A 25,591-nucleotide genomic window follows, 5' to 3' on the forward strand; every position below is an offset into this window, starting at 1 on the left:
GTCCCTCATGAATAAATAAATAAAATCTTAAAATAAAAATAAATGGGGGAATCCCTGGGTGGCTCAGCGGTTTAGCACCTGCCTTTGGCCCAGAGCGGGATCCTGGAGTTCTGGGATCGAGTCCCGCGTGGGGCTTCCTGCATGGAGCCTGCTTCTCCCTCTGCCTGTGTCTCTGCCTCTCTCTCTCTCTCTCTCTATGTCTATCAAGAATAAATAAATAAAATCTTAAAAAAACAAATAAAAATAAATAAAAATAATAAATGTTAAAAGATTGAAATCACACAAAGAATATTTTCTGATCATAATGGAATGAAACTAGAAATAAGAGAAAGAAAACTAAAAAAAAAAAAATCACAGTGGCTCAGTCAGGTAAATGTCTGACTCTTGATCTCAGCTCAGGTCTTGTTCTGGGAGTTGTGACTTCACCCCACATTAGACTCCATGCTGGCGATGGAGCCTATTTAGAAAATAATAAAATAGGGGTGCCTGGGGGCTCAGTCAGTTAAGCATCTGCCTTTAGCTCAAGTCATGATCCCAGAGTCCTGGGATCAAGCCCCATGTTGGGCTCCCTGCTCTGTGGGGAGTCTGCTTCTCTCTCTCCTTCTGTCCTTCCCCCTTGTTTGTGCTCTCTCATCCTCTCTCTCTCTGTCAAATAAATAAAATCTTTTTTTAGATAAAATATTTTAAGAATAAATCAAAATAATAAAATAAAATATTAACAAACAACAACATCAGCAGCAAAAAATACTCCGTAATGGTTCATTTTCATGTGGACCATGGAGTATCTGGACATTTAGCCAAACATTATTCTGAGTGCGGTGTTTGTGAGGGTGTTTCTGGTTAGGATTAACATGCAAAGAGACTGAATAAAGCACATTTCCCTCCCTAATATGGGTGGGCTTTATCCAATCAAGTAAAAACCTGAAAAGAACAGAAAAGTTTAGTAAAAGGAAACTCCTCCTGCCTGATGGCTTGAGCTTGAAACACTGTTTTTTTCCAGCCTTTGGACTGGGACTGACAAATTAGCTCTTCTTGGGTCTTGAGTCTGCTAGCTTTGGGACTAGAATTTTTTTTTTAAGATTTTATTTTTATTTATTCATGAGAGACACAGAGAGACACAGGCAGAGGGAGAAGCAGGATCCATGCAGAGAGCCCGACGTGGGACTTGATACCGGGTCTCCAGGATCACACCCTGGGCTGCAGGCGATGCTAAACCGCTGTGCCACCAGGGCTGCCCGGGACTAGAATTCATACAATAAAATTTTCTGGTTCTTAGGCTTTCAGACTTGAACTGCACATTGGCTCTCCTGGGCTTCCAGTTTGCCATCTGCAGACCTTTGGTAGTTCTCACCCTCAAAACTGCATGATCCAATTGCTAATTCTCTCTCTTTGTCTATGTATAATATAGCATGCTCAAAAAATAAAAACTGTGGGGTGCCTGGCTGGCTCAGTAAATAGAACATGTGACTCTTGGTTTTAGGGCTGTAAGTTCTAGCCATACGTTGGGTGTAGAGATTACTTAAAAATAAAATATTTAAAAACAAATATGCTCGACATTTTATTTATTTATTTATTTATTTATTTATTTATTTATTTATTTATTTTTAATTTATTTATGATAGACATGGAAAGAGAGAGAGAGGCAGAGACACAGGAGGAGGGAGAAGCAGGCTCCATTCCAGGGACTCCGGGATCGCGCCCCAGGCCAAAGGCAGGCGCTAAACCGCTGAGCCACCCAGGGATCCCCAACATTTCTCCTTTTTAAAACAATTTTCAGGGCAGCCTTGGTGACTCAGAGGTTTAGCGCCGCCTTCAGTCCAGGGCGTGATCCTGGAGACTGGGATCGAGACACACGTCAGGCTCCCTGCATGGAGCCTTCCTCTCCTTCTGCCTGTGTCTCTGCCTGTCTCTCATGAATAAATAAGTAAAATCTTAAAAGAAAAAAAAAAAACCACAACAACTTTCAAAAGACTTTATTTATTTGACAGAGAGAGCATAAACAGGGGAAGCTGCAGAGGGAGAGGGAGAAGCAGACTCCCTGATGAGCAGGAACCCTAGGATCATGAATTGAGCCGCAGGCAGACACTTAAGGGACTGAGCCACTCAGGCATCCCTTGAGGCTTGATTTTAAGTTTTGTTACGTGGTGACCTAGACCGAACAGTCTAGGTCAAATTTTTATCCACAACTAAAGCAGTTTCTTTCTGGGCATTTTGCACAATGTCCCATGAATTAGTGATGGAGGCAGACTGGATCTGAGGAGCCAGAGAGGGTCCTGTAGGACTAACTAAGCAGGTCTTGGCTTCATTAAGGATGGAAATCAGATGTGAGCCAGTAGAAGGTGAAAGCAGATTTTATTGAAGATATATGTATATGGAATGATATGGACAGAGTGTCTGGGAGACTTGGAAAGAACATGAGTCTTGTTTTTGCTTGGGGCTGGGGTTTTTAATGGAGATGGTGGTCTGGTGCACATATCCTCTTAGGCATCAGGAATTAGAACAAGAACAGGGTCCAGGTACTCTTCATAAGTCATTCATTTCCTGAAGTCAAGAGTCTTGGTGTCAAGGTGTTTGGAGTCAGTGGTCTTGGAGAACATTCATGATGACCCTGCTTCTTAGATGTTATTTATTGTGCTGGAAGCCTCCAAAGATATCACTGTCTCTTTATCCCTTATAAAGAAGACATATGGAAGGTGGGGTAAGATGGCGGAAGAATAAAAGTCCTCAAGGAAGACATATGCTATTTGTATTACAAGGTATGTGTAGAGTGCAGTGTAGAGGCCTGCATCTGTAGGGTGGGGTGCAGGTCCCAGTAAGAATAGAAGCCAGAGCAAAGGGAAAAAATGGCTTTTCTTTAGGGGTCCTTTCATCTTCCTTGTCTAGTTTTTTTTGTTTTTCTCTTTTTCTTTCTTTCTTTCTTTCTTTCTTTCTTTCTTTCTTTCTTTCTTTCTTTCTTTCTTTCTTCTTTCTTTCCTATGGCTGATGGGAACACAAACTTTCCGGCTCTAAGTAAGATTGGTGTTATAACCTTTTAATTCTTTTTTTTTTAACCTTTTAATTCTTTTGGCTAGTTCTTTCTTTGACCTTGGGTAGTTTCCTCACATGCATGTACTGATTATTACTAAGCTGAAGCCTCAAAGGGATTCCCCTAGAGATCCCTGGAACCATCTCTCTGTGCAACTTTGTCCTGTCTAGCTTCTAGCCATCTTTACCTCCCGAAACTCCTGCTTTTGTCTCTTCATCTCAGGGAGTCTGACACTCCACCCAGGTTCCTCCTCCTTCTATTTGGAAACTCTTTCCTGACAGTAATCTGGGATAATCATGTGCTTATTTTGTTTATTCCTCCTTTCTTAGGGATGACTGTCCTGTGCTGCCTGATGGACGATGTCTGAAAATGATTGTTTCATGTATTTGTGTGGTTCTTTAATTGGGTCATGTGGGAGGGTAAATCTTTCCCAATTACTCCATCTTAGCTGGAAGTGGAACTCCCTAAAATCGAACAATTGTTTATTTGGAATGTTTCTATTGAACACCATCTATGCCCAGCATGACACTAGAAGATGTGGGATACAAGCCAACAGACTAAATTCCTGCTCTCCTACCCCATGTAGCCCAATGTGGGAGACAGGCTTTGGGGGGATGATTATAATAAAATGTGGAGACCCTCTGACAATATACAGTGAGTGATCTAGCTTAGTCCAGGAGATCAAGAAAGTGCTCCCTGAAAAATCAAAATCTAAACCAATAACTGAATGGTAGATAGGTGGTTGGTGGTAGTGTAGAAGTGATCTAATGAGTGTTATGTGAGCAGGCTACAAGGAAAGAGTGGGCAACATTCAATACAAACTGGAGTGACAGTGCCAGCGTTGGGGAAAGGGGCAGGTTCTTTTTGTTTTTAAGTTGTTTTGGGGGACACCTGAGTGGCTTAGTGGTTGAGCGTCTGCCTTTTAGCCCAGGGCGTGATCCTGGGATCTGGGATTGAGTCCCACATCAGGTTCCCTGCAGGGAGCCTGCTTCTCCCTCGGTTTGTGTCTCTGCCTCTCTCTGTCTGTGTCTGTCATGAATAACTAAATAAAATATTTTAAAAAAATAATAAAGTTGTTTTTGTTTGTTTGATAATCTCTACATCCAACATGAGGCTCAAATTTACAACCGCAAAAAAAAAAAAAAAAAAAATTTACAACCGCAAGATCAAGAGTCACGTGCTTTTCTGAATGAGCTAGCCAGGCACCCCTAGGGACTAGGGTTTTTTGTTTTTTTTTCTTTTTTAAAGATTATTTATTTATTTATTTATTTATTTATTTATTTATTTATTCATGAGACACACACACACACAGAGTCAGAGACATAAGCAGAGGGAGAAACAGGCTCCATGCAGGGAGCCTGATGTGGGACTTGATCCCGGGACTCCAGGATCACTCCCTGGGCGGAAAGCAGATGCTCAACCACTGAGCAACCCAGATGTCCCAGGACCAGGTTTTGAGTAGCCGGTGGCAGGAGCCATTCATGCCTTGGATTCTTGGACTTACCAAGAGCTTTTGGATTTGACCTTGAAGCGGAAGGATTCCATGACGTGTTGTTTTTTTTTTTTCCATGACGTTTTCACATTGAAAACATTGTCTTGCCACAAAGTGGGTAATGGATTGGAGGGACTGGAGTGGAGTGACTGTCTACCTGAGAGATATGAGGTGAGACTGGTCTGCAGTGAGGGGCCACATAGGTCTGTGTCTCCTATTGTAACTGAACTAACATGAGTTTGCTCCTTGTTGAGTCACAGAAACTACACAAGGTAGAGTTGTCACACAAAGGAAATTTTATTTGCAGCAAAGAATATCACAGGGAATAACTTACAACTTTGACTCCCAGAGTGAGAGTGAATGGGTTCCTTTTATTTAGGGTTAGCATGAATATTTATTTATTTATTTACTTATTTTATGTATTTATTTTTTAAGCTTTTATTTTATTTTTATTTATTTATTTTTAAGATTTTATTTATTTACTCATGAGAAACACACACACACACAGAGGCAGAGACACAGGCAGAGGGAGAAGCAGGCTCCATGCAGGGAGCCTGATGTGGGACTTGAACCCAGGTCTCTAGGATCAGGCCCTGGGCTGGAGATGGCGCTAAACTGTTGAACCACCTAGGCTGCCCTTATTTTTATTTTTTTAAATTTTATTTTATTCTTTATTCATGAGAGACACACACAGAGAGAAGCAGAGATACAGGCAGAAGGAGAAGCAGGCTCCACACAGGGAGCCTGACGTGGGACTCAATCCCGGGTCTCCAGGATTGGGCCCTGGGCTGAAGGTTCTGCCACACCACTGAGCCACCCGAGCTGCCCTAAGATTTTATTTTTAAGTAATCTCTACACCCATTGTGGGGCCCAAAATCATGACCCTGAGATCAAGAGTCACATGCTCTACTAACTGAGCCAACCAGGTGGCCCCTAGGGTTAGGATGAATATTTAGAAATGGGAGCTTTGGGGCACCCAACTGGCTCAGTTAGAAGAGCAAGCAACTCTTAATCTTAGGATCGTGTGTGTGTGTGTGTGTGTGTGTGTGTTTAATATTTTATTTATTTATTCATGAGAAAAACACAGAGAGAGAGGCAGAGACACAGGCAGAGGGAGAAGCAGTCTCCAAGCAGGGGAGCCTGATGTGGGACTCAATGTGGGACTCGATGTGGGACTCAATCCCAGGACTCCAGGATCACATCCTGAGCCAAAGGCAGACGCTCAACCACTGAGCCACCCAGGTATCCCAGGGTCATGTGTTTGAGCCCCACAATGGGAGTAGAGATTACTAAAAACAATACATAAATAAACTTAAAAAAAAAAAAGAGAGAGAGAAGGAAAAGAAATGGGAGCCTTATCATATGTAAAAGTGGGCATAAGGTCATGTATGTGCCTTAAGGAAACACCCATATACATACTTTGTATGTTATATAAACAAGGCTTGTGCTTCTCCTTGGGTGGAGACTCTAGTATTATGATGAGATAAAGGTAACTGTCAGTGAGTCTACGGGTCTCTTCATGGTCCATCTGCCCAGGCATGAGTCAAGGGTTAAGCTCAAACTCGTCTGGGTGGTCTGGGCTGCCAGAACACTTCATTTAGGCAGTTATCATTGCTTGAGGGGTAGTTTTGGTTTCCATTACAGGATGCTGCATGGATCCTGGGGGTCTTTTGCCTGAGCTAAGAGATAAGCTGGAAAGGAGAGTTTAGGGGGAAATGTGGGACAAAAGTCAGTGGGTACTAACAGGTGAGCAATAAAGGTCAAGTCTTGGGGTTCTAGCTGGTGGCCTGACTATGCTTTCAGATCTGAATCCTGAAGCCCAGAGCCTGTGTGTATCCTCCAGATTTCCAGGGGACCTAAAATCTGGGATTTGGAGAAGTCTCTGCTCCAGCATGAGGTGATTTTCATGAAGAGGAAACTCTCAGGAACCTGGAGGGACCCAGACTGTGAATCATTAGTCTGAGTTCAAATAGAGATAGCAATGGCCAGTCCAGAAGACCCACAGATATAAATTATTTTCCCTATACAACAGCCAATGAGAAGACAGGGGATGTCTTCTGTCACTAGGAGTCTCTGGGGGCACCTGGACTGGGAAGGCACAAGTGTACCAGGCTGTTCCTTAGGCTGGCCTGGAATCCTGGTTCTGTATCTTACTGATATGATATTCCAACTCCACTCTGAGAGCTCTATGGGTTACACTGGGTCTGCGTCTTTGGGTTCCTCAACATAAAGAAGGCCCAGGTCACCAAAGCTGACCATTACCTGGAGGGTTCTGACCTGTGAAGAAGGAGCCCAAAAGAGGCCCTGGCTCCAGCTTTACTCCATATTGCTTTATTGGCTTAGGAAATCACTTAGGACCACTTCTGGCCTCAGCTTTGTTATAAATAAACAGGCTTAACTAATGACCTCTGTGGCATTGTTTCCACAAGTGCCTGGAAGGAGGAGGATGATGATAAACATTCATTTTTTGTTTGATTAACATTTTTGTAATGATTAGCATTCATTTTGTTTTGTTTTGTTTTGCTTTTTTTTTCTTTTAAAATCATGTTTATTGGGACGTCTGTGTGGCTCAGCATTTGTGCATCTGCCTTCGGCTTAGGGAGTGATGCTAGGGTCCGGGATCAAGTCGTGCATTGGACTCCTTGCAAGGAGCATGCTTCTCCCTCTGCCTGTGTCTCTGCCTCTCTCTCTCTGTATCTCTCATGCATAAATAAATAATATCTTAAAAAAAAATAAAATCATGTTTACTGGGCATCTGGGCGGCTCAGTGGTTGACCATCTGCTTTCAGCTCAGGTCATGATACTGGGGTCCTGGGATCCCAGGACCTGGGGTCCTGCGGGCAGCCTGTTTCTCTCTCTGTCTATATCTCTGCCTCTCAATCTGTGTCTCTCATGAATGAATGGATAAAATCTTTTTTTTAAAAATCATGTTTATTGAGGTATAATTTAGATGCAATAAAAATGCAAAAATTTGGGGGCATCTAGCTGGCTCAGTCAGTAGAACACATGTGATTCTTGATCTCGGGGTTGTGAGTTTGAGTCCTATCTTGGGTGTAGAGATTACTTAAAAATAAAATCTTTAGGGACGCCTAGGTGGCTCAGTTAATTGATTGTGTCTTTGGCTCAGGTCATGATCCCAGGATCCTGGGATTGAGCCTTTCATTGGGCTCCCCTCTTCCTCCCTCTCTCTCTGCCTGCCACTCCCCCTGCTTGTGTTGTCTCTTTCTCTGTGTCAAATAAATAAAAACTTAAAAAAATAAAATCTTGGGGACACCTGGGTGGCTCAGTGGTTCAGTGTCGCCTATAGCTTGGGGCGTGGTCCCTGCAGGGAGCCTGCTTCCCTCTGCCTGTATCTCTCTCTCTATGTGTGTGGGTGTCTCTTGTGAATAAAAAAAAAAATCTCTATTAAAAAAGTAAAATCTTAAAAAATTCACAAATCTTAAGCATTCAGTTTAATAAATTTTGACAATTGTCTAGACAAATATAACTATCACCACAATCAAGTTTTATTATTCTTTTTTTTTAGAGAGATTTTATTTATTTATTTATGAGAGACACAGAGACAGGCAGAGGGAGAAGCAGGCTCCATGCAGAGAGCCCGAAGGCTCTCTGGGACTCTCTGATCCTGGGACTCCAGGATCACCCTGGGCCAAAGGCAGGCGCTAAACCGCTGAGCCACCCAGGCTGCCCACACAATCAAGTTTTAGAGCCTCTCCATCACCCCAAAGTATACCTTTGTTCTTCTTCATAACCAAATCCTTCCCTTCACTCTCTGCCTCAGGAAAAACTGTTCTTATTAATTTTACTATAGATTAGTTTTGTCTCTTCTAGACTTTCATGTAAGTGGAATCATACAGTATGTACTCTTTGGGGTCTGACATTTTTTGCTTAATTTAGCACATTTGAGATTTAGTGGTGGTGGTGTGCATACTATTTGTTCATTCCTTTTTATTTTATTTTATTTTTTAAAAATTATTTATTTATTTATTCATAGAGACACACAGAGAGAGAGAGAGAGAGAGAGAGAGAGAGAGAGGCAGAGGCACAGGCAGAGGGAGAAGCAGGCTCCATGCAGGGAGCCCAACATGGGACTCGATCCAGGGTCCCCAGGATCAAACCCCCGGCTTCATGCGGTGCTAAACCGCTGCACCATTGGGGCTGCCCTTAAAAAAATGTTAAAATATGCGTAATATCTACCATTTTACTCATTGTAAGTGTAGAAGTCAGTGGCATTAAGCATATTATTATTATTATTATTATTATTTTATTTGAGAGAGAGAGCACAGCAGAGGAAAGGAGCAGAGGGAGAGGGAGAAGCAGACTCCCTGTTGAGTAGGGAGGCCAATGCAGGGTTTGATCCCAGGACCCCAAAGTCAGACACAACCAACTGAGCCACCCAGGAGCCCAGCATTAAGTATATTAATAGTGTTGTATAATCATCACTACTATTTCCAGAAATTTTTTCATCATCCTAAACACAAACTTTATACCTGTTAAACAATATCTCTATTTCCCCTCACCCCTAGTCGTGGCAACCTCTATTTTACTTTCTGTCTCTATGAATTCGCCTATTCTAAGTACCTCATGTAAGTGTGATCATATAATATTTGTCCTTCATGTCTATTTTTTTTCACTTAGCATGATATTTTCTTTTTTTATTTTAAAGATTTTTATTTATTTATTTATTCATGAGAGACACACACACACACAGAGGCAGAGACACAGGCAGAGAGAGAAGCAGGCTCCATGCAGGGAGCCCAATGTGGGACTCCATCCCAGGTTTCCAGGATCACACCCTGGGCTGAAGGCAGGCCACCCAAGCACTGAGCCACCCAGGCAGCCCAGCGTGATATTTTCAATGTTAACTTATGTTAATTTATTAGAGTTTCATTCATCTTTAAGGCTGAGTAATTCATTGCATGTATATACCAGGCTCTGTTTACCCATTCATATGTTGATAGATATTTGGATTTGTTTATTTCTTTTTATTGCTGAGCAGCATTCCATTGTAGAGATACACCACAATCAGTTTATCTGTTCATCTCTTGGACATTTGGATTATTTCCAATTTCTGTCTATTGTGAACAAAGTCCTTGAGTGGGCCTATGCATTCATTTCTCTTGGGTAAATACTTGGGAGTATAATGGATGAATCATATCGTAGGTATGAATTTGGTTTTTATTTTATTTTTTTAATTTTTATTTATTTATGATAGTCACAGAGAGAGAGAGAGAGAGGCAGAGACATAGGCAGAGGGAGAAGCAGGCTCCATGCACCGGGAGCCCGACATGGGATTCGATCCTGGGTCTCCAGGATCGCGCCCTGGGCCAAAGGCAGGCGCTAAACCGCTGCGCCACCCAGGGATCCCTGAATTTGGTTTTTAAAGAAATGCCAAACTTTTTCAGAATAGCTGGAAATTATAAGTGGATTAAGGTCCCAGGCACTCCACATCCTTGCCAGTCTTTAACTTCAGCCCCTTCAGTGGGGTTGTGCGAATTCTAATTTGAACTTCCCTGAGGAATAGTCACATTAAGCATCTTTTCATGGGTTTATTGGCTATTTATATTCTTTTGTGAATTGTCTGTTCAAATCCTTTGTCCATTAAAAAAAGGGGGGGTTGTTCATACCTATTTTTGCAATTAATGTTTGCCGGGCACTATGCTCATTAGTGCTCAGGGCATGATATGCTTTAACTAACGACCGTCCTGCACAGGTGTAATAACGGAGCATAACAGACGGTGAAAGGCCAGGATCGCTAAGACACAGAATGGCTCGGAAATTTCTGGGCAGGGCCCAAGGCTCTTGAAGGCTTGCGCTGAGATTGGCTGAAGGAACCCTTCCTCAAGCACTTCCGACTCCCGGCCGGCTTGGGGCGTCAGTAATTGGCCGGGCTGGCCCAGCGCGAGGTTTTCTGGGAGTTGTAGTTCTTGGGGACTCTGCTGAGGACGCCGGGAAGGACCCGTAGTCCGAGGCCAGGAGCAGCAGTTGGGCTTGGTCGAGGCTGCTGACACCATGTCCCGTGTGTCGGTGCCCTGCCATGTGAAAGGTACCGTGGCCCTGCAGGTGGGCGACGTGCGAACCTCCCAAGGCCGGCCTGGTGTGCTGGTCATCGATGTCACCTTCCCCAGCGTCGCGCCCTTTGAGGTGAGCCAGACCCGTGGGCGCGACTGGGGCTCCTGGGCGGGGCTGACCTGGGAACTCGGGCGTATCCCAGGCATTTAATCTTTTACCGAAAGCCTCTGCAGTGTCCTCGCCCTTGCAAATTAGCTTACCATTTATTTATTACCTCAGTTAACACATATTTACTAGAATGCAGCCTTCTGTGCTATTCTCTTCAGCATCTCTCCCCCATGTCCAGGACAGAGCTGGCATACAAGTGCTAAGATAATAGGGTGATGCTGGAAATACAGTTGTCTACTAAAGAGAGGTCATTTTGTTCCTGGCCCAGGGGCTGGGGAATCACTGGACAATGAGTTACCCCAAAACCTGCCTCCTGCCCATTCCCTACAGTCCCTGCTGGAGGTCAGGTTCAGCTCATTCCTCATCAGGATCATTTTAGTGTTTCCAGTTTCCAGTCTCCAGTTGCTGGTCCACATGTGCTGGCAGAGTGACCGACACTACAAGACCTCAGCACAGAGGACAAAGTCCACATTCTAATGGCTTGGCATTTGGGGCCACTCTAGGCCTGTGCCCTGCCTGCTTCTTGACCCCATGCACTTTGTCCCATGGTGTGTGATCACCTTTCAAGTTGTTCCTTACCATAAGCTGGGAATCCTCACTAAAACTCCCAACCTGTAAATACTGATTCAGTAGGTTTAGGGTGAAACTTGTACATTTATAGTTTTTAAAAAACTTGCTTGGGTGATTCTGGTGAGTCTTCAGGAATGAGAATTGCTGTAGCTAGGCTGAATCACTGCTGTTTCCAGGGTGGGCCAAGTTCTCTCAACCTTTGGTGTCCCTTTGCTTATGTTACTTTTATACTCTTTCCCGTTCCACTTGGTGAACTCTTCCTTCTTGAGGCCTCATCTGTATATTTTCTGCCTCCTCCAAAGTTAGGGTTCTGACCTCTGGGAGCCTCTTAGACCTTTTTTTTTTTTTTTTTAAGATTTTGTTTATTATTCCTGAGAGAGGCAGAGACATAGGCAGAGAGAGAAGCAGGCTCCTTGTGGGGAGCCTGATGTGGGACTTGATCCTAGGACCCTGGGATCACTATCTGAGTCAAAGGCAGACACTCAATCACTGAGACACCCAGATGGCCCAGCATCTTAGACTTGTGCCAAGATCTGCAGTCATGGTTTATTTGCATGACCTGCTCATTTGGGCTGTGAGCTCTTCTAGGAAAGGGAAATTGTCTTTGGGCCCAGTGGGTGCTTGTTGAAATTGTTCGATTGGTAGAAGAATACTTTCCCTTTTTTTTTGTTTTTTTAAGATTTTATTTATTTCTTCATGAGAGAGACACACACACACACACAGAGGCAGAGACACAGGCAGAGGGAGAAGCAGGCTCCATGAAGGAAGCCTGATGTGGAAACACGATCCCGGGACTATAGGATCATGCCCTGAGTGGAGGCAGATGGTTAACCACTGAGCCACTCAGGTATCCCAGAAGAGTACTTTCCCAAGGGGAGGAAGAGATGGTAGGTTTGAACTTCTCAGGCCCTGGGCCTGGTTCTGATTTGTCATGGTAGTTTGTGTGTGCTCTAGTTACAGGAGATAATGTTTAAGAATTACTACACAGCCTTTCTGAGCATCCGTGTTCGCCAGCATACCTCAACACACACACCAGCCAAGTGGGTGACCTGCCTGCGGGACTACTGCCTCATGCCTGATCCACACAGTGAGGAGGGAGCCCAGGAGTATGTATCGTTGTTCAAGCATCAGGTCAGCTGGGACTCAGCATGGCTAGGGAAGTCCAGATAAGGGCTCACAGGGGATGTAGGGATTGGGCCAGGATACCAGGAGGGAAGAGGGGAGGGGAGGCTGGCCTGGGCTTGTGCCATGGAGAGATTAAGGCCTGGGGAGGCAGCATCTTGGCTTATTGCTGGTTGGGAGGCTCTTGGGCAGTGAGCTAGGGCCTTGCTGGGTCCTTGTGTGTGTGTGTGTGTGTGTGTGTGTTTGTATATGTCAGATGCTGTGTGACATGGCCAGAGTACTGGAACTGCGCCTGATTCTGCGACAGCCATCACCACTATGGCTGTCTTTCACAGTGGAGGAACTGCAGATTTACCAGCAGGGACCAAAGGTAGGTGACCAGCTCAGAGCTGTTGCTATGAAAGGGAATGCTGGGTGTGGGGCTATGGCTGGGAATGCTGGGGTAGGAGTGGGAGTGAACAGTAAGACTCAGAGGGAAATTAGCCAGGAGGGAATGCTCAGAAGGAAATTAGCCAGGAGGGAAGTTAGCCAGGAGAGGTAAGGTCATGTCCCCATATCCACCTGCCTCTCTCAGAGCTTGAGCCTTCAGGTGCTGGGAGACACTTCCGTTCCTTGTGTTCCTGGGGCCTCCCGCATAGCAGAAGAGCTTATGTAGTCTCTAGCTCTTAGGTAATCTGACTGCCCCTTGGACCGCATGGACCCCTGAACAGGGTTTCTCAGTGTCTGAGGCTCAGGTGCCCTTCTGTCTGCTCCAAGGACCTTGGAATCTGGTCCTAGGGCTTTCCCACTCTGCGTCCTTTAGAGCAGTTTGCCTTTGTTTTGCAGAGCCCCTCCATGACCTTCCCCAAGTGGCTCTCCCACCCAGTGCCTTGTGAGCAGCCTGCTCCCCTCATTGAGGTAAGCCCTCATTGTGAGTAAGAACCATGTATGAAAAGCTCTTGTGTCCAGCACAGGCCCAGGTGGGCCTCTTTCTGCAAGAATCTGGGGTTGGACCCAGGGCCCTTCATTTACTCTGTGCCATCTTCTTGGGTGGTGCATGGGATTTGAGGTATCTCTGAGTGAGGCTGGGCTGGCTACTGCACATGAGGCTCCAACGTCATGTTTCACAAGTCATCTGGGAATATTACTAGTGTCAGCTGGAGGGCCCCATAGCCCAACTTGGCTTCTCTGGAGCTTTAAGGGCACTGCTGGGGAGATACCCATGGCCACTGACCCCTCCTTCTGGAGCAGGGTCTCCCAGACCCCAACAGGGTATCCTCCGAGGTGCAGCAGATGTGGGCACTGACAGAGATGATCCGGGCCAGTCACACCTCTACAAGGATCGGCCGCTTTGATGTGAGTGATCGCTTCCCTCTGCTTCATTCCTGTTGCCCTGAGTGGGTCAGATCTGATAGTCTTTTGTGTTGCAGGTGGATGGCTGTTATGACCTCAACTTGCTCTCCTACACTTGAACTATGGCTCTTAGCCAAGATGTTGGCCTTCCGTGTCCACCCAGACCTGATTTGGGCCACCAGAGGCTGAAGTGCTTTCCCTGTGCATTCCGAGTGTTGCCTGCATGCCCACTATGTCTGGGCCACATTCACAGATTCAAGATTCTTGGGGGCTGTGTTGCTTCAGCATGAGCTCTTGGCAGGGGTGTACTCTGTCTTAATCTGACTGCAAGCTGAAATTCTTTTTCCTACCCTAAAAACACTCCAGTTCTACTTACTAAGAATCCCCATGTGCCCTCTGCTCCTTCTGCCAACATGCACACTCCAGTCTCCTGCCTGCTCCTTCACCCTGAGTGCAGTGGGTTGCACCTACTAAACCGGCTCTAACTATTGTTGGAAGGCTGCTGTAGCCATGGCACTCAAGTAGTTTGAAGTGTGAGGGGAAAACCGGAGCCCATTTCTTCCTTCTGCGCCCTCTAGTGGTCTTCTTTCCCTTTGTGTTATGCCCATAAGAAGTTGTTTCCTGTCTTACCTCCTGCCTGCCTAGGGAGCAAAGCTGGGGATTTGGGCAGCCTGAGCCCCTTGGTTCCTGAGCTGGCTTCTGGATGTGTGTTCAAGTGGGTCTACCCATCCAGCCTGGACAGGTGCCTCCGGCAAGGCTGGCATCTGATAATGAGTCCTGGGACCTTTTTGTCTAAAGCACATCCTTGTCCCTTCTCCCAGCTGCCACGTTCCAAGAGTCATGCTCAGTGTGATAAAAGATCAACCTTGGTAGGGTGTGGGTCCAGGTGAGCATTCTCATTGGTGTCCTTTAAGAGACTGACATCTACTACAACCCCAGGCCTGCTGTGGAATAAAGCAGGCTGCTCTTAGAAAATCTTTTAAGTTTTTTTCCTGGCTTTGCCCCAGGGAGCTGGGATGTAGCAGTACTGCAACCTGTGCTAGACCTGGAAAATTGGACATTTGTGTGGCTCAACAGCTTTCTGGAGGAAGGTCAGCCACCTTTTGGTGACTACCCTCTGCTCTTTATCTATCAGAGTTCTTGCAGGTGTTATCTTTGCCTGCAGGGTCATTTATTTACCCCATTCGGCTTTTGCTAAAAGGGTAATGACCATAATCCTGTGCTCAGGGAGTAGCAGCCCTCAGAGAGTGTGTGTGTGTGTGTGTGAGAGAGAGAGAGAGAGAGAGAGAGAGGGAGTGGGGGGAGGACCTTGGGGGAGTGGCAGGAACTGTGCTTCATTCATATCCAGCACAGGGCCTAGTGTGCAGCAAGATCAATAAATACTTGTGGAATGCATGACTGCTGGCTGCCTGTGTCCTCCCAGTGGGAGAGCCCCGAGACCCTCACCAGAGGCCAGATTACTGATGTGCTCAGCATGCTGGCTGGATCCACCCTCCAGCAACCTCTCCACCCCTCCCCCTCCTGTGACCTTACACTCCTGCTGTCCTGAATGTGCAATTCAGGCCTTTTGGCCTTTTATGGAACTTCGACCTTTTGGAGGCTGAGCAGTCAGCAAGGGGAGGTCTAGCCCCTAGCTCTGTTTCTGAGCAGTTTAACTGGTTTGGACAGCCTAATCTACCCTGGAAGATCAACTTGAAGTGCCTGGGGCTGTTTCCCTACAGATTGGAGTCACTGTCCACTGCTCGAAAGCCCCGCCTGCCCTTGGGGCTGCCTGCCTTTGGGGCTGCCCGCCCCTTCAAATCCCCTTTGTGGGAGAGTGACCTATCCCAGCAGAGCCCGGACTACATCTCCCAGCGTGCCTGGCAGAGTGGTAACCTCTGTGTGCCGGCTGCACCGGTTGCGGGCAACAATGCAGCGGGCAATGACCGTGGTACCCCATCTGGGCTTGCGGCTGCAGGCGCTCCCGTTGGCCCTGGGCCGTCCGCTCAGTCACGCACAGGTGGGACAGAGGGTGATGGGGTATGTTGCTGATTTTGGAGGTGGGCGAGGGAGGAGGGTGGAGGCCGGGACACTGGTGGCCCTGAACCCAGCCACCCGCAGGACGTACTCCGAAGGACACCTCTTTATGACTTCCACCTGGCTCATGGCGGGAAGATGGTGGCGTTTGCAGGCTGGAGTCTGCCTGTACAGTACCGGGACAGTCATGTTGACTCACACCTGCACACACGCCGGCACTGCTCGCTCTTTGACGTGTCCCACATGCTGCAGGTGAGCAAGGGGAGCACACTGTTTGCTAGATCAGGGCTTCCCATCTACAGTGGTGCAACTCTTGGCTTTGTTGGGAGCTGGATTCCAAGGGCCACCCTCCCAGAAGAGGTGGAGGTCTAGGTGTTGTAGACTATGGCTCCCAGGAAGTTAACTCAGAGGGTCTCTTGGTTGTCTCTTTAGTCTTTTCAGTCTGCTCCTACTCAGTGGTGTGCCTTTATGTCCCAGGTTCCCCAGGGCTGGTACCCACTCCCATCGACTCTCCTGGGTGTTGGTTTGGAAACGGGGGTATTTCAGGATGGTGCCGGGCCCTTTCAAGTTCCCGAACTTCCCCCATTTCACCCTCTTCTGTACTGGCAGAGGTGGGAATCAGAAGGTAGGGCTCTGCCACTTGCAGAATCAAAAGGACTGCTCAGGCATTTGGGCTGGGTTGGACTGGACTGTGGACAGCAGGGAGGATGCCTCCTGCCCAGTGGCCTGAGGTTTTTGATCTCTTTCCCAGACCAAGATACTTGGTTGTGACCGGGTGAAGCTGATGGAGAGTCTAGTGGTTGGAGATATTGCAGAGCTAAGGCCAAACCAGGTGGGCCCCTCTTCTCTCTTGTATTTCTGCTCAGTGGGTGTTCTTATTCTTGAGCCAGCAATGGGAATGGTGGGGGCACAGCAATGGATCAGACACAGCTGCTCAGGGCTTGCAGTCTTGGGAGATGGGGGTCCCTGAGTCATGTCTAGACGTTTAGTTATCTGCAGGGAGAGGTTTATTCTGTCCTTAGCCACATCAGGCTGGGAAGCCAGAGACTCAGGTTTATGTCCTGTATTGTGACCTCCATGCTGCCAAACCTCTTGCAGTGCAAAGGTAGTCCCTAAACCAGCAGTCTCATCACCAAGAGCTTGTTAGGAATATACTCTCAGGCCCTGCTCCAGACCTGTGGAATCAGAACCTACATTTTTAACAAATACCCAGGTGATCCATGTGACCTTTCAATCTCAGGCTCTGTCCATCCAGTGGGGAGGCTGTGAAGCCAGCCCCCCAGTATTTTGAAGTATTGCTGTGGCATTTATGGGATCATCAATGGACTTTGAAGTTTGTCTTGGGGTTTGGGGCACGGACTAAGTTGTCTGAGGTCTGGGTGGGATGAAGCACCAAGGCCTAGGAGTCCTGGATTAAGTGTGAAGTGGGTCTCTCAGTACTTGAGTGGGGAGAAGTGCAGAGGCCCCACCAAATCAGGGAGGTCTAACAAGATGAGAAAGGGGTGAAAACTTTTTCAATGCAGGAAGATTAAAAAAAACCCTGGGGTTGGGCAAGGGCCTGGGTTTACCTAGCCTTGTCCCCACCCCCCCACCCAATCCCGTTGCCTGAGGGTTCATTAATTAGTAGCCCCAGGGGTGTGTCTAACTCATATACTTTACCTGGGCCTCCTGAACCTGGAAGCAAAGATGTTCCACTTTGGCACTAGGGGACACTGTCGCTGTTTACCAATGAGGCTGGAGGCATCGAAGATGACTTGATTGTGACCAGCACCTCTGAGGGGTACCTGTATGTGGTGTCCAATGCTGGCTGCTGGGACAAGGACTTGGCCCTCATGCAGGTACAGCCCTTCTGTGTTCTAGGTACCCTGTCTTCTTTGTTCACAGAACAGCATCCTTGTTGTCTAGGACAGACCTGGCAGGGTAAAGGGGCTCAGACAATGTCTCTTTGAGTGAATGAACAGCAGGCCAGAGTGGGCCCTCCATGAAGAATGCCAGGTTTCAGTGATGGGAGAGTAGGGAAGGTGAAACTGGTCCTGGCTCCCAAGTGAGAAGGTGGAGGCTGGAGCCTGATGTTAACACTCGCAGACCTGAGCTGCGGTTGTTCCTACCACTTAGTTATAGGACCTTGTAAGATAGGAACCAGCTTATTCTGCCTAAATCTTCAGCTCTCAGCCCACAGTAGGTGCTCAGTAAGTGGTCCCAGAAGCTGATGTGTTTCTTCTGTCTTTCCTTTCAGGGCAAGGTCAGGGAGCTTCAAAACATGGGCAGTGATGTGAGCCTGGAGGTGGTGGATAATGCCTTGCTAGCCCTGCAAGGTGAGCAGGCCAGGCTGGGGTTGGAGCCGACCTTTGCCTTGCTGGCTTTTTTGACTGCTTAGCACTGGCCATTCTAGGAGGGAGGTGTCGATGCTGTAGTAGTTGTGTGCCATAATTAAGTTTGGAAATAGGCACTCCCTCCACCTGCTGTAAGGCCCAGGGGCTGTGGGCAAGACCATCTTCTCCCACCTGCAAAGTAGGACTTGCTCAGGGCTTATTCTGGCCCGAGTAAGGGCTCTGGTCCAGGTTTGAGGGAAAATGGGAACCTGGACACTTGGTCACTGGCTCCCTGGGCCCAGGCCCCACTGCGACCCAGGTGTTGCAGGCCGGCGTGGCAGATGATTTGAGGAAATTGCCCTTCATGACCAGTGCTGTGATGGAGGTGTTTGGTGTGTCCGGCTGCCGCGTGACCCGCTGTGGCTACACAGGAGAAGATGGTGTGGAGGTAGGTCAAGAAGTGGGAGTTAGGGTAGTGTGCGGCCCAGGACTCCAGAGCTAGTTGCTTACCTCCTCACTGGTGTCCCATACAGATCTCGGTGCCAGCAGCAGCGGCAGTCCGCCTGGCTGCAGCTCTGCTGGAAAACCCAGAGGTGAAGCTGGCAGGGCTGGCAGCTCGGGACAGCCTGCGCCTAGAGGCAGGCCTCTGCCTGTATGGGAGTGACATTGATGAGCACACCACGCCTGTGGAAGGCAGCCTTAGTTGGACACTGGGTGAGTTGGGCTGGCACTCAGGGATAGAATCGCAAAGGCTGCAGTGGCTAGCCCATGACTGCTCCCAAGGGTGTGCACCCTGGAGCAAATGATGCAGCCTCCCCAAGCCTCCTTTCCCTGAAGATGCCATTGTGACTTTGCCCATTAGACGCTGAGGATCTTCAGCAGGCTGAGGTGGGCAGCACAGCCTCTTTAAGACCTGGGGCAAGAGGTGGGTGGCCGACTGCAGTACAAAGGAGGAATGGGGCTTGGGAGAACCTGAGCAAAGGGGCCCTCACTGTTGGATGGATGTTATTTGGGGTCCTTGTAACTAGGACCTCCTAGGGCCAGGGGTCTTATGGACTATAGCTAATCCTGGGGTGTCATGCTTCAGGGAAGCGCCGCCGAGCTGCCATGGACTTCCCTGGAGCCTCGGTCATCATTGCCCAGCTGAAGGGCAAGGTGCAGCGGAGACGTGTTGGATTAACATGCGAGGGGGCACCTGTGCGGGCACACAGCCCCATCCTGAATATGGAGGGCACCGTGATTGGTAGGTGGACCAGAGAGGTTGGGGAGCTGTTGTTCCCAGAGGGTGGGCATCAGAGTGGTAAGGTGGTGCTGACCTATGGCATCTGCCCACACAGGTACAGTGACCAGTGGCTGCCCCTCTCCATGCCTGAAGAAGAATGTGGCCATGGGTTATGTGCCCTCTGAGTACAGTCGGCCAGGTACCCCACTGCTGGTAGAGGTGCGGCGGAAGCAGCAAATGGCTGTGGTCAGCAAGATGCCCTTTGTGACCACAAATTACTATACCCTCAAGTGAAAGTGGCTTGGGGCAGGGGCTCTCCCATCCAGGAACCTGGACCTGTAGGGCATATAAGGGTTGGTCAGGAAGCTGAGGCTGAATACACTGGGGTGGCTAGGGTGGAGGTGGGTTCTGGTTGTCTGGTCAAGGGGGGGGCCCATACCACCTATTCTCACTCCCACCCTCATCCTAGGCCTCTTCAATTTCAAGACCCCATTTCTGAGCAAGAGAGCGGCTGCTGCAATGTCAGCCTGGGCTCCCACTGACCCCCTTCTGGTCTGTCTGCCAGAAGGCTATGGGACACTGTCGTTCTGGCATCTCTCCCTTCCACTGTGCCAGTGCTGGCTGTGGAGTAATAGCTCACTTTGGGGGGTGGGGGGAATAAAGCCTGCCCGACCTACCTCACCATGGTTTCTCACACTGCAAAGGAGTTATTACCGTGGGTAGTGCCGGACGTCTCCTTCAGTTTACTTTGCACGAATGCAAACTCCTGCCTCTCCCTGGGCAGGAATGATTCCTGACTCACTGAGGGTTGGCCCTGTCTGGCTGCTGTGCCTATGTAAACTTGGGGACAGCTGAGGGGCACAGACTCACTCTTCCACATTCCCAAGTTAGCCCAGCCTGCTGCCCAGTAGCAACCATGCCAGGCTCACCACCTGTTCTGAGCCCTAGGGCTGCTGTAGGACAGGCTGGGCCTCCTGGACTTGCCTTACCCTGGGCTGACCTTTGCCCCTGGGGCCCATTACTGGACTCCACTCACTCCTAAAAAAAAAAAAAAAAAAAAAAAAACATTAAACAAGCTTCCTTCTTGCTTGCCAATCTCTAGCTTCATTGTCCTTTGTCTACATGGTTCCTGGGGTGCCAGCTCAATGCCTGCTTGCCTGGCCTCTGAGGCAAGCTCAGAGTGGGTTCCCCTTGAGAAGGGCAGGTCTAAAAACTTAACGAGGATAGTGCCCCTCTGTATTGGGGCATCCATTGCTGCTCCTCTAGGGAGCTGGCCTCACCTCTCCACCTCTGCAAGTTATTACATTCTGGGTACTGAGGGGCAGTACCCCTTAATATTCCCCCTGTGCATGTACACCCTTGTCCTGTCTGAATAATCACACAGCTGATGCGCTTCCATGTTTAATAAACCACATCCTCAGTTGAACCTGGGGTGAAATGTGAGACCCTGATTCTGTGTGGTGGTGTCAATGGATAGGGCTGGGGTGCAAAACCGCCATCCTATCAGCCAGAAGATAGCTCTGGAATAGGTACACATACATCAGTTCAGTGTAGTCCTACTTCCAGTGCACTTCTGCTGTCAAGGTGGCCAATCCAAAGGCTGACAAATACAAATGTGACTTCTACTAGAGAAGCAGTGACAGGACACTGAGGTAGGTGGTGGCCCAGCAGAAGCAGGAATACAGCCTTCAGGAAAGGAGACAATTCTAGGGTTATGCTGTTTTCAGAAACTGGCATGTGCCATTCACACATTTGGAAGCTCCCTTGGCCCACTGTCTAAATGGCGGCCTATGGCTCTTCCCTGTTGAGAGTTCTTGGGCTGAGATGGTGCTAGTAGAGAGTTGCTGAGCCTGTGCCTCTTAGGATGAAGCTTATGTGGTTCCTGGTCAAGATGGGAACCGATGAAGCTGCAGGACATGGTGGGGCAGGGCCACTCCACATTACTGCTTAGTGTCTCCCTGTGAGGGGGCAGGGTACAATCTCATGGGTACTTAAAACAGTTGGGGGTGGAAGGTCACTCCCTGGGGCTCAGCCTCTTTTAGGCACCCAGTTTCCCATAAGAATTGAGAGGAGTATGAATTGATATTCAGTAAAAGACCATTTCTACAGCCTGACTCACACCTGGAAAGCTTTGGATGGGCCAGGGAGGAGGGTGTTGGGTGCCTCTGTGTCCGGATGGTGCCAGCTCCCCAGCCTGACTCTTGAATGGCCAGCTAAGTAACCACAAAGTATAAGGCCATGTCCAGTCCAGAATTCCCTGGCTTCCTGCCGACGAAGCAAACATTCAAGAAACCCAGAGCTTAGGGGAAAACAGGCTTCCTTTACAAATCCCAGAGCTGGTCAACCTCAAGTTTCCTCTCAGGACAAATTTCTATGGGGTCATATCCCAGGGGGATGAGAAGAGGGACAGGAAAAAGCCAAGGAAGAAAATGGACAGTTGGTCTCCCCAACCCAGAGGCTTCTCCTGAGCTGACCCCTGAGAGGAGGAGCATGCCTTCTCTCCTTAAGGCACTCAGATCAGGGTAGAGGCGAACTTTACTGGTCCAATGCCTGGGACTGCTGGAGACAAGGCCAAGGGCAGTGGAGGCCCAGGCCTCCAAGCACTGGGGTATTCCCTGCCCCCAACCCTGACCTCCCTGCCGTCGTCTCAGGTCTGGGCGGCAGCAGAACCCAGTGTGGGAACCAGCAGAACCGGTGATGTCCCTGGAGATCCCTCTGCTGCCTTTCCTTATTCTCTGTGAGTTTTGAGAGGTTCATTTGCTGTTTCCCTAAAAAGTGATGGAGAGAAGAGAAGGATTATTCTACAGGCAGCTTAACAGTCCCTGAAACTGGTTCTCTCTAGCCCTTTTAAGGGCTGAGGTGGACTCAGAAAGGCCACACTACAATCTAGACCTCTCTACTGAGTTCCCACAGCCCACTCGGTCTCCCACCTTTCTCCCGCTGACATGTTATTCCTCCTGGTTCCTCACCTTATGGAGTGCCTACCTTTTCCCAGTTGCCCAGGTCCTGGGCAGTGGCAGGCAGCCTCCTAACTGGCCTCTTGCCTTCTCTATTGGACCCCTTCATCTTCTTGCCATAAAGCGGCAGTTATAAAGGCAAGTTAGATTAGACCATAGCCTTGCTGAGTCCTTTAATAGCTTCCTGAGACTTAAGGTCAGGTTTCGTGGTCCCTCCATGCCTTCATGTTTGAGCTATAGTGTCACAGCCTTGTCTATCCTTCCAATGTGATACCCTTGTTCTTCCCCTGGGTCTTGTTCTATCCATTCTCTCTGCCTGGTACACTTAAGCACTCCCTAGCCTTTGCCCTTGGCTTAGCTGTCTGTTTTGGGAGAAAACTGCCCTCACCCCCTGCTCTACTGCCCTTTCCTTTTATTATTTTTTATTTTTTTGCTGCCCTCCTTTTTAAATCTTGGGCTCCCCCTGTAAAGGGCCTGGGTTCCTTGTTCTCTGGACCTAGTGTGGCCCCTGTCATGATAGGAGCTCAGAAATTGGTTGAATGAATGCTCTTGATCAGGGAGTTGATGTTTTACAGATGAGGCGGCTGACCCTGATGAGGCCAGTCAATGCAATAAGGACAAAGGCTGGGCAGCCCGGGTGGCTCAGCGGTTAGCGCCGTCTTCAGCCCAGGATGTGATCCTGGACACCCAGGATCAAGTCCCATGTCAGGCTCCCTGCATGGAGCCTGCTTCTCCCTCTGCCTGTGTCTCTGCCTCTGTCTCTCATGAATAAATAAAATCTTAAAAAAAAAAAAAAAAAAAGGACAAAGCATCCTGCCTTTTTAAACTGAGGGGCTTGCAGTAGAGTTGAACTCAACAGACCTGCTACTTTATCTCTGAAATTTTGACAGTAGCACCACCAGCCCCACAGGTTGCTGAATAGCCTATCAATGGGCTGTTAAATTGGTATCATTCGAAGCCTGAGCTCTACTTGCAAGCCTTGGAGCTTGCTGCAAAGGCCACTAAACTGGTGGACTCCTGCCCTGAGAACTTCCTGGCCCTGTCCCTGCTCCCAGCATAGGTGTGTCTTCTGCCTGCCAAGCATGGGGTTGCCATGGGCACAGATTTACTTACCACGAAGTGAAATGCGTGGAGCCATCAGGTGTGGATCCGTTCTGGCCGCCCAGACCTGGGGGCAGGAACACATCCAGAGCTGCAGCAGGCTTGGGGTGGGAATCTGAGCAAGTATCAGCCCAGATCAAGTTAAAGGCCAGTGATGTTGTTTGATGGAGTCTTGTGGGGGCCTTAAAGGGACTAGTGGTATTGTCTGATGGAGGTTCAGGGGAGCGGTTAAAACGTGATGGGTGGTCCGGGATTTCTGGCATGAAATGGTATGTTGGCATGGGTCAGGGTAGAGCATAAAGTTATGATGAGGTTTTTAGGAGACCAGTGGTAGTCTAGGGAGTTTTGGGGAGCCCAATGATGCAGTCCGGTGGGGATGGGGAGCCTCACCTGGGCGGTGATACAGCCCTGTTACCGTGCTCCCGTAGAACCCCCACGCCAGCTGGATGCCCAGGAGACTTATCACCAACCACAGTAGCAGCAGCTTGAAGAGGGTAACGCGCATGTCCTGCGCCTCCCACTCCCGCAGGAACTCGCTGCCCAGGGTGCCCAGGGTGCCCAGCACCAAGGTCGGCAGAGACTGCAAGGACTGCCCAGACCAAGGCTCCGCCATGACTGGCCCATGCCCCACCCGGGGGACTGTCACTATAGCACCCACTGCGCAGGCGTCTGGTCTTCCGGGCCAGGCCCGTTAATGCGCACGCGTAAACCAGGCAAGGCGAGCCTACTTCGCTTGCGCGAAGAGTTGGCAGTTTGGGGAGGAGTACTAAAACCGCGCACGCGCACCTAGCCCCACCCTGCTTACTTAAAACGATGAGTGAGACGAGGAGCATAAAATAGCAACCAGGTCTTTTATAGCCCCGGAGTTCCCGTGATGCCCCACGCGGCTGCAGTGATTGGTTAAGCGCCCTGCTTTTAGGGCGTGGACGCGCTCCTGAGCAATCGTGGCTGAGCTGTAAGTGTGCGCGCGTGCGCGGGGCCGCGGCTGGGGCCGGCTCGAGCCCGCTGGCACACGGGGGCGCGCACGTCGCTCCCCGCCCTCCAGCCGCCGACCGCCCTCGCTCGAGCTCCCCGCCCGCCGCCCGCCGTCCTCCGTCGGTTCTCTCGTTAGTTCGCCGCGGTCTTCTCAGCCACCCGCCCCAGTCTCCGAGCTTCGGACTCGCGGACAGGCGCACTCGGCGCAGAGAGGCCGGACTGCGAGTCGTCGCCTGAGGTGAGCCGAGAGGGTTCTCTCCTGGCGCCGCGGCGCCCCGGGCCCGCCCGCCGCTCTTCCGGCCTCCCGCCCGCCCGCCGCCCCGCCGCGGCCGCGCCCCACCTGCTGCTCTCAGCCGGCTACCCCTGGGCCCCGGCCCCAGCCTTCTGGCCGGGGCCCCGCTCCCCAAAGCGACGGCCCCGCCCGCGCAGTCCCCGGAAGCGCGCCCCGCGGCCTCCCGCGCCCCTTCCCCCGCCCGGCCAGGCCTGGTGGAGCCCAAGACGCCCGCCCGCGGTCCCTGGCTCTTCCTCTCTCACGGCCGTGCGGGGCAGGGCGGGGGCTTCGAGCTGGGCCCGGCGACCGCGCGGTGCAGCCGGTCCCTGCGAAGCGCGCGTGGCTGTCGGGAGTTGAAATGGGAAAGAAACTCTTTACAACTCCATCTTGGCTTTTGCATTGAATATGAAACATGAATCACCGTTTTATACGGGGTGAAGTCCAGTTATGTTTTGGGTAGATTTTCTTTTTAAATGCAGTAGTTTCGGAGATTGTGTAAGTAAAGTAGTGTTGAAATCTTACGGGTTAGGATTCTTGGGTATTGAAAAGGGAATTTTCCAGTTGAAAACACTTTTTCATGATTTAAACTCTATTGCATTGAAATAGAGTATTAATTTGCAACTTTGCTTAGTCTAAGTTATTGCCTTGATTGGAATCCCCTAAACATCTGTCCTTAGTTACCGATTGAACCCAATTACAAGCTGTCTTTATTAAATAGCACTATTTGCACTCAAATCGATTTGGTCAAGACAATGTGCAGTAGTTTATGGTGGAAAATTGGTATCCTTTTTTACCACAGTGTTTTCCACTTGTGTTTTTTTAATGGTCCTGATTTAAAGTTTTTACCAATATTGGTGATATGTTTCCTTCTTTTGGTGTTTGTCTTTGAAGTAAATGTTTTTTTCAGGTATGCATTTTATAGCCCTCCCTGCCAGATCTGAAGGGGAAAAATACTTAAAGAAAATTCTTTAAAATGTTATATGTGGTGAGAATTTTTCAGTCATTTAATTTTTCAA

The 25,591-nt window shown here is 49.0% G+C and overlaps 4 protein-coding genes across 13 annotated transcripts in view; 3 read left to right on the top strand and 1 right to left on the bottom strand.

Annotated features, from left to right (window-relative positions):
* The first annotated feature begins 4,618 nt into the window (after nucleotides 1–4,618).
* Nucleotides 4,619–14,696, top strand: NICN1 (nicolin 1, tubulin polyglutamylase complex subunit). 2 transcript variants are annotated; one of them, XM_025988083.2, is made up of 7 exons: nucleotides 4,619–4,688; nucleotides 10,231–10,661; nucleotides 12,222–12,398; nucleotides 12,646–12,759; nucleotides 13,215–13,286; nucleotides 13,620–13,724; nucleotides 13,799–14,696. In XM_025988083.2, exons 2-7 carry the CDS (start codon nucleotides 10,530–10,532, stop codon nucleotides 13,838–13,840), a joined length of 642 nt encoding a protein of 213 aa, XP_025843868.1. In that variant the 5' UTR covers nucleotides 4,619–4,688; nucleotides 10,231–10,529; the 3' UTR covers nucleotides 13,841–14,696. The 2 variants fall into 2 exon arrangements, with proteins under 2 accessions (XP_025843868.1, XP_025843876.1); XM_025988091.2 differs by lacking the exon at nucleotides 4,619–4,688 and having other exon boundaries at nucleotides 10,446–10,661; nucleotides 12,228–12,398.
* Nucleotides 13,799–20,366, top strand: AMT (aminomethyltransferase). Of its 7 annotated transcripts, XM_072722286.1 has the most exons (13): nucleotides 14,471–14,607; nucleotides 14,729–14,812; nucleotides 15,443–15,720; nucleotides 15,822–15,989; nucleotides 16,215–16,362; nucleotides 16,489–16,569; nucleotides 17,444–17,575; nucleotides 17,974–18,052; nucleotides 18,352–18,497; nucleotides 18,583–18,763; nucleotides 18,912–18,974; nucleotides 19,137–19,292; nucleotides 19,387–20,366. In XM_072722286.1, the coding sequence occupies exons 4-13, from the start codon at nucleotides 15,847–15,849 to the stop codon at nucleotides 19,563–19,565; spliced, it is 1,308 nt and encodes a 435-aa protein (XP_072578387.1). In that variant the 5' UTR covers nucleotides 14,471–14,607; nucleotides 14,729–14,812; nucleotides 15,443–15,720; nucleotides 15,822–15,846; the 3' UTR covers nucleotides 19,566–20,366. The 7 variants fall into 7 exon arrangements, with proteins under 7 accessions (XP_025843850.1, XP_072578387.1, XP_072578389.1 ...); XM_072722288.1 differs by lacking the exon at nucleotides 18,912–18,974; XM_072722287.1 differs by lacking the exon at nucleotides 16,215–16,362.
* Nucleotides 20,367–20,659: 293 nt separating this feature from the next.
* TCTA (T cell leukemia translocation altered) lies at nucleotides 20,660–24,158 on the bottom strand. Of its 2 annotated transcripts, none has more exons than XM_025988131.2 (3): nucleotides 23,720–24,158; nucleotides 23,342–23,396; nucleotides 20,660–22,039 (listed from the first exon to the last, which is right to left on the bottom strand). In XM_025988131.2, the coding sequence occupies exons 1-3, from the start codon at nucleotides 23,940–23,942 to the stop codon at nucleotides 22,000–22,002; spliced, it is 318 nt and encodes a 105-aa protein (XP_025843916.1). In that variant the 5' UTR covers nucleotides 23,943–24,158; the 3' UTR covers nucleotides 20,660–21,999. The 2 variants fall into 2 exon arrangements, with proteins under 2 accessions (XP_025843916.1, XP_025843909.1); XM_025988124.2 differs by having other exon boundaries at nucleotides 23,342–23,444; nucleotides 23,720–24,153.
* The window catches only part of RHOA (ras homolog family member A), a 62,814-nt gene continuing 61,294 nt past the window's right edge, over nucleotides 24,072–25,591 (top strand). The window contains exon 1 of one of the 2 annotated variants that reach the window (XM_025988113.2): nucleotides 24,072–24,542. The gene's annotated coding sequence lies outside the window, so the exon portion shown is untranslated. The remainder of the gene's footprint in view (nucleotides 24,543–25,591) is intronic. The other variant, XM_072722293.1, reaches the window with a different exon arrangement.

Source organism: Vulpes vulpes, chromosome 9, assembly GCF_048418805.1.
Source record: "Vulpes vulpes isolate BD-2025 chromosome 9, VulVul3, whole genome shotgun sequence".
Lineage (NCBI taxonomy): Eukaryota > Metazoa > Chordata > Mammalia > Carnivora > Canidae > Vulpes > Vulpes vulpes.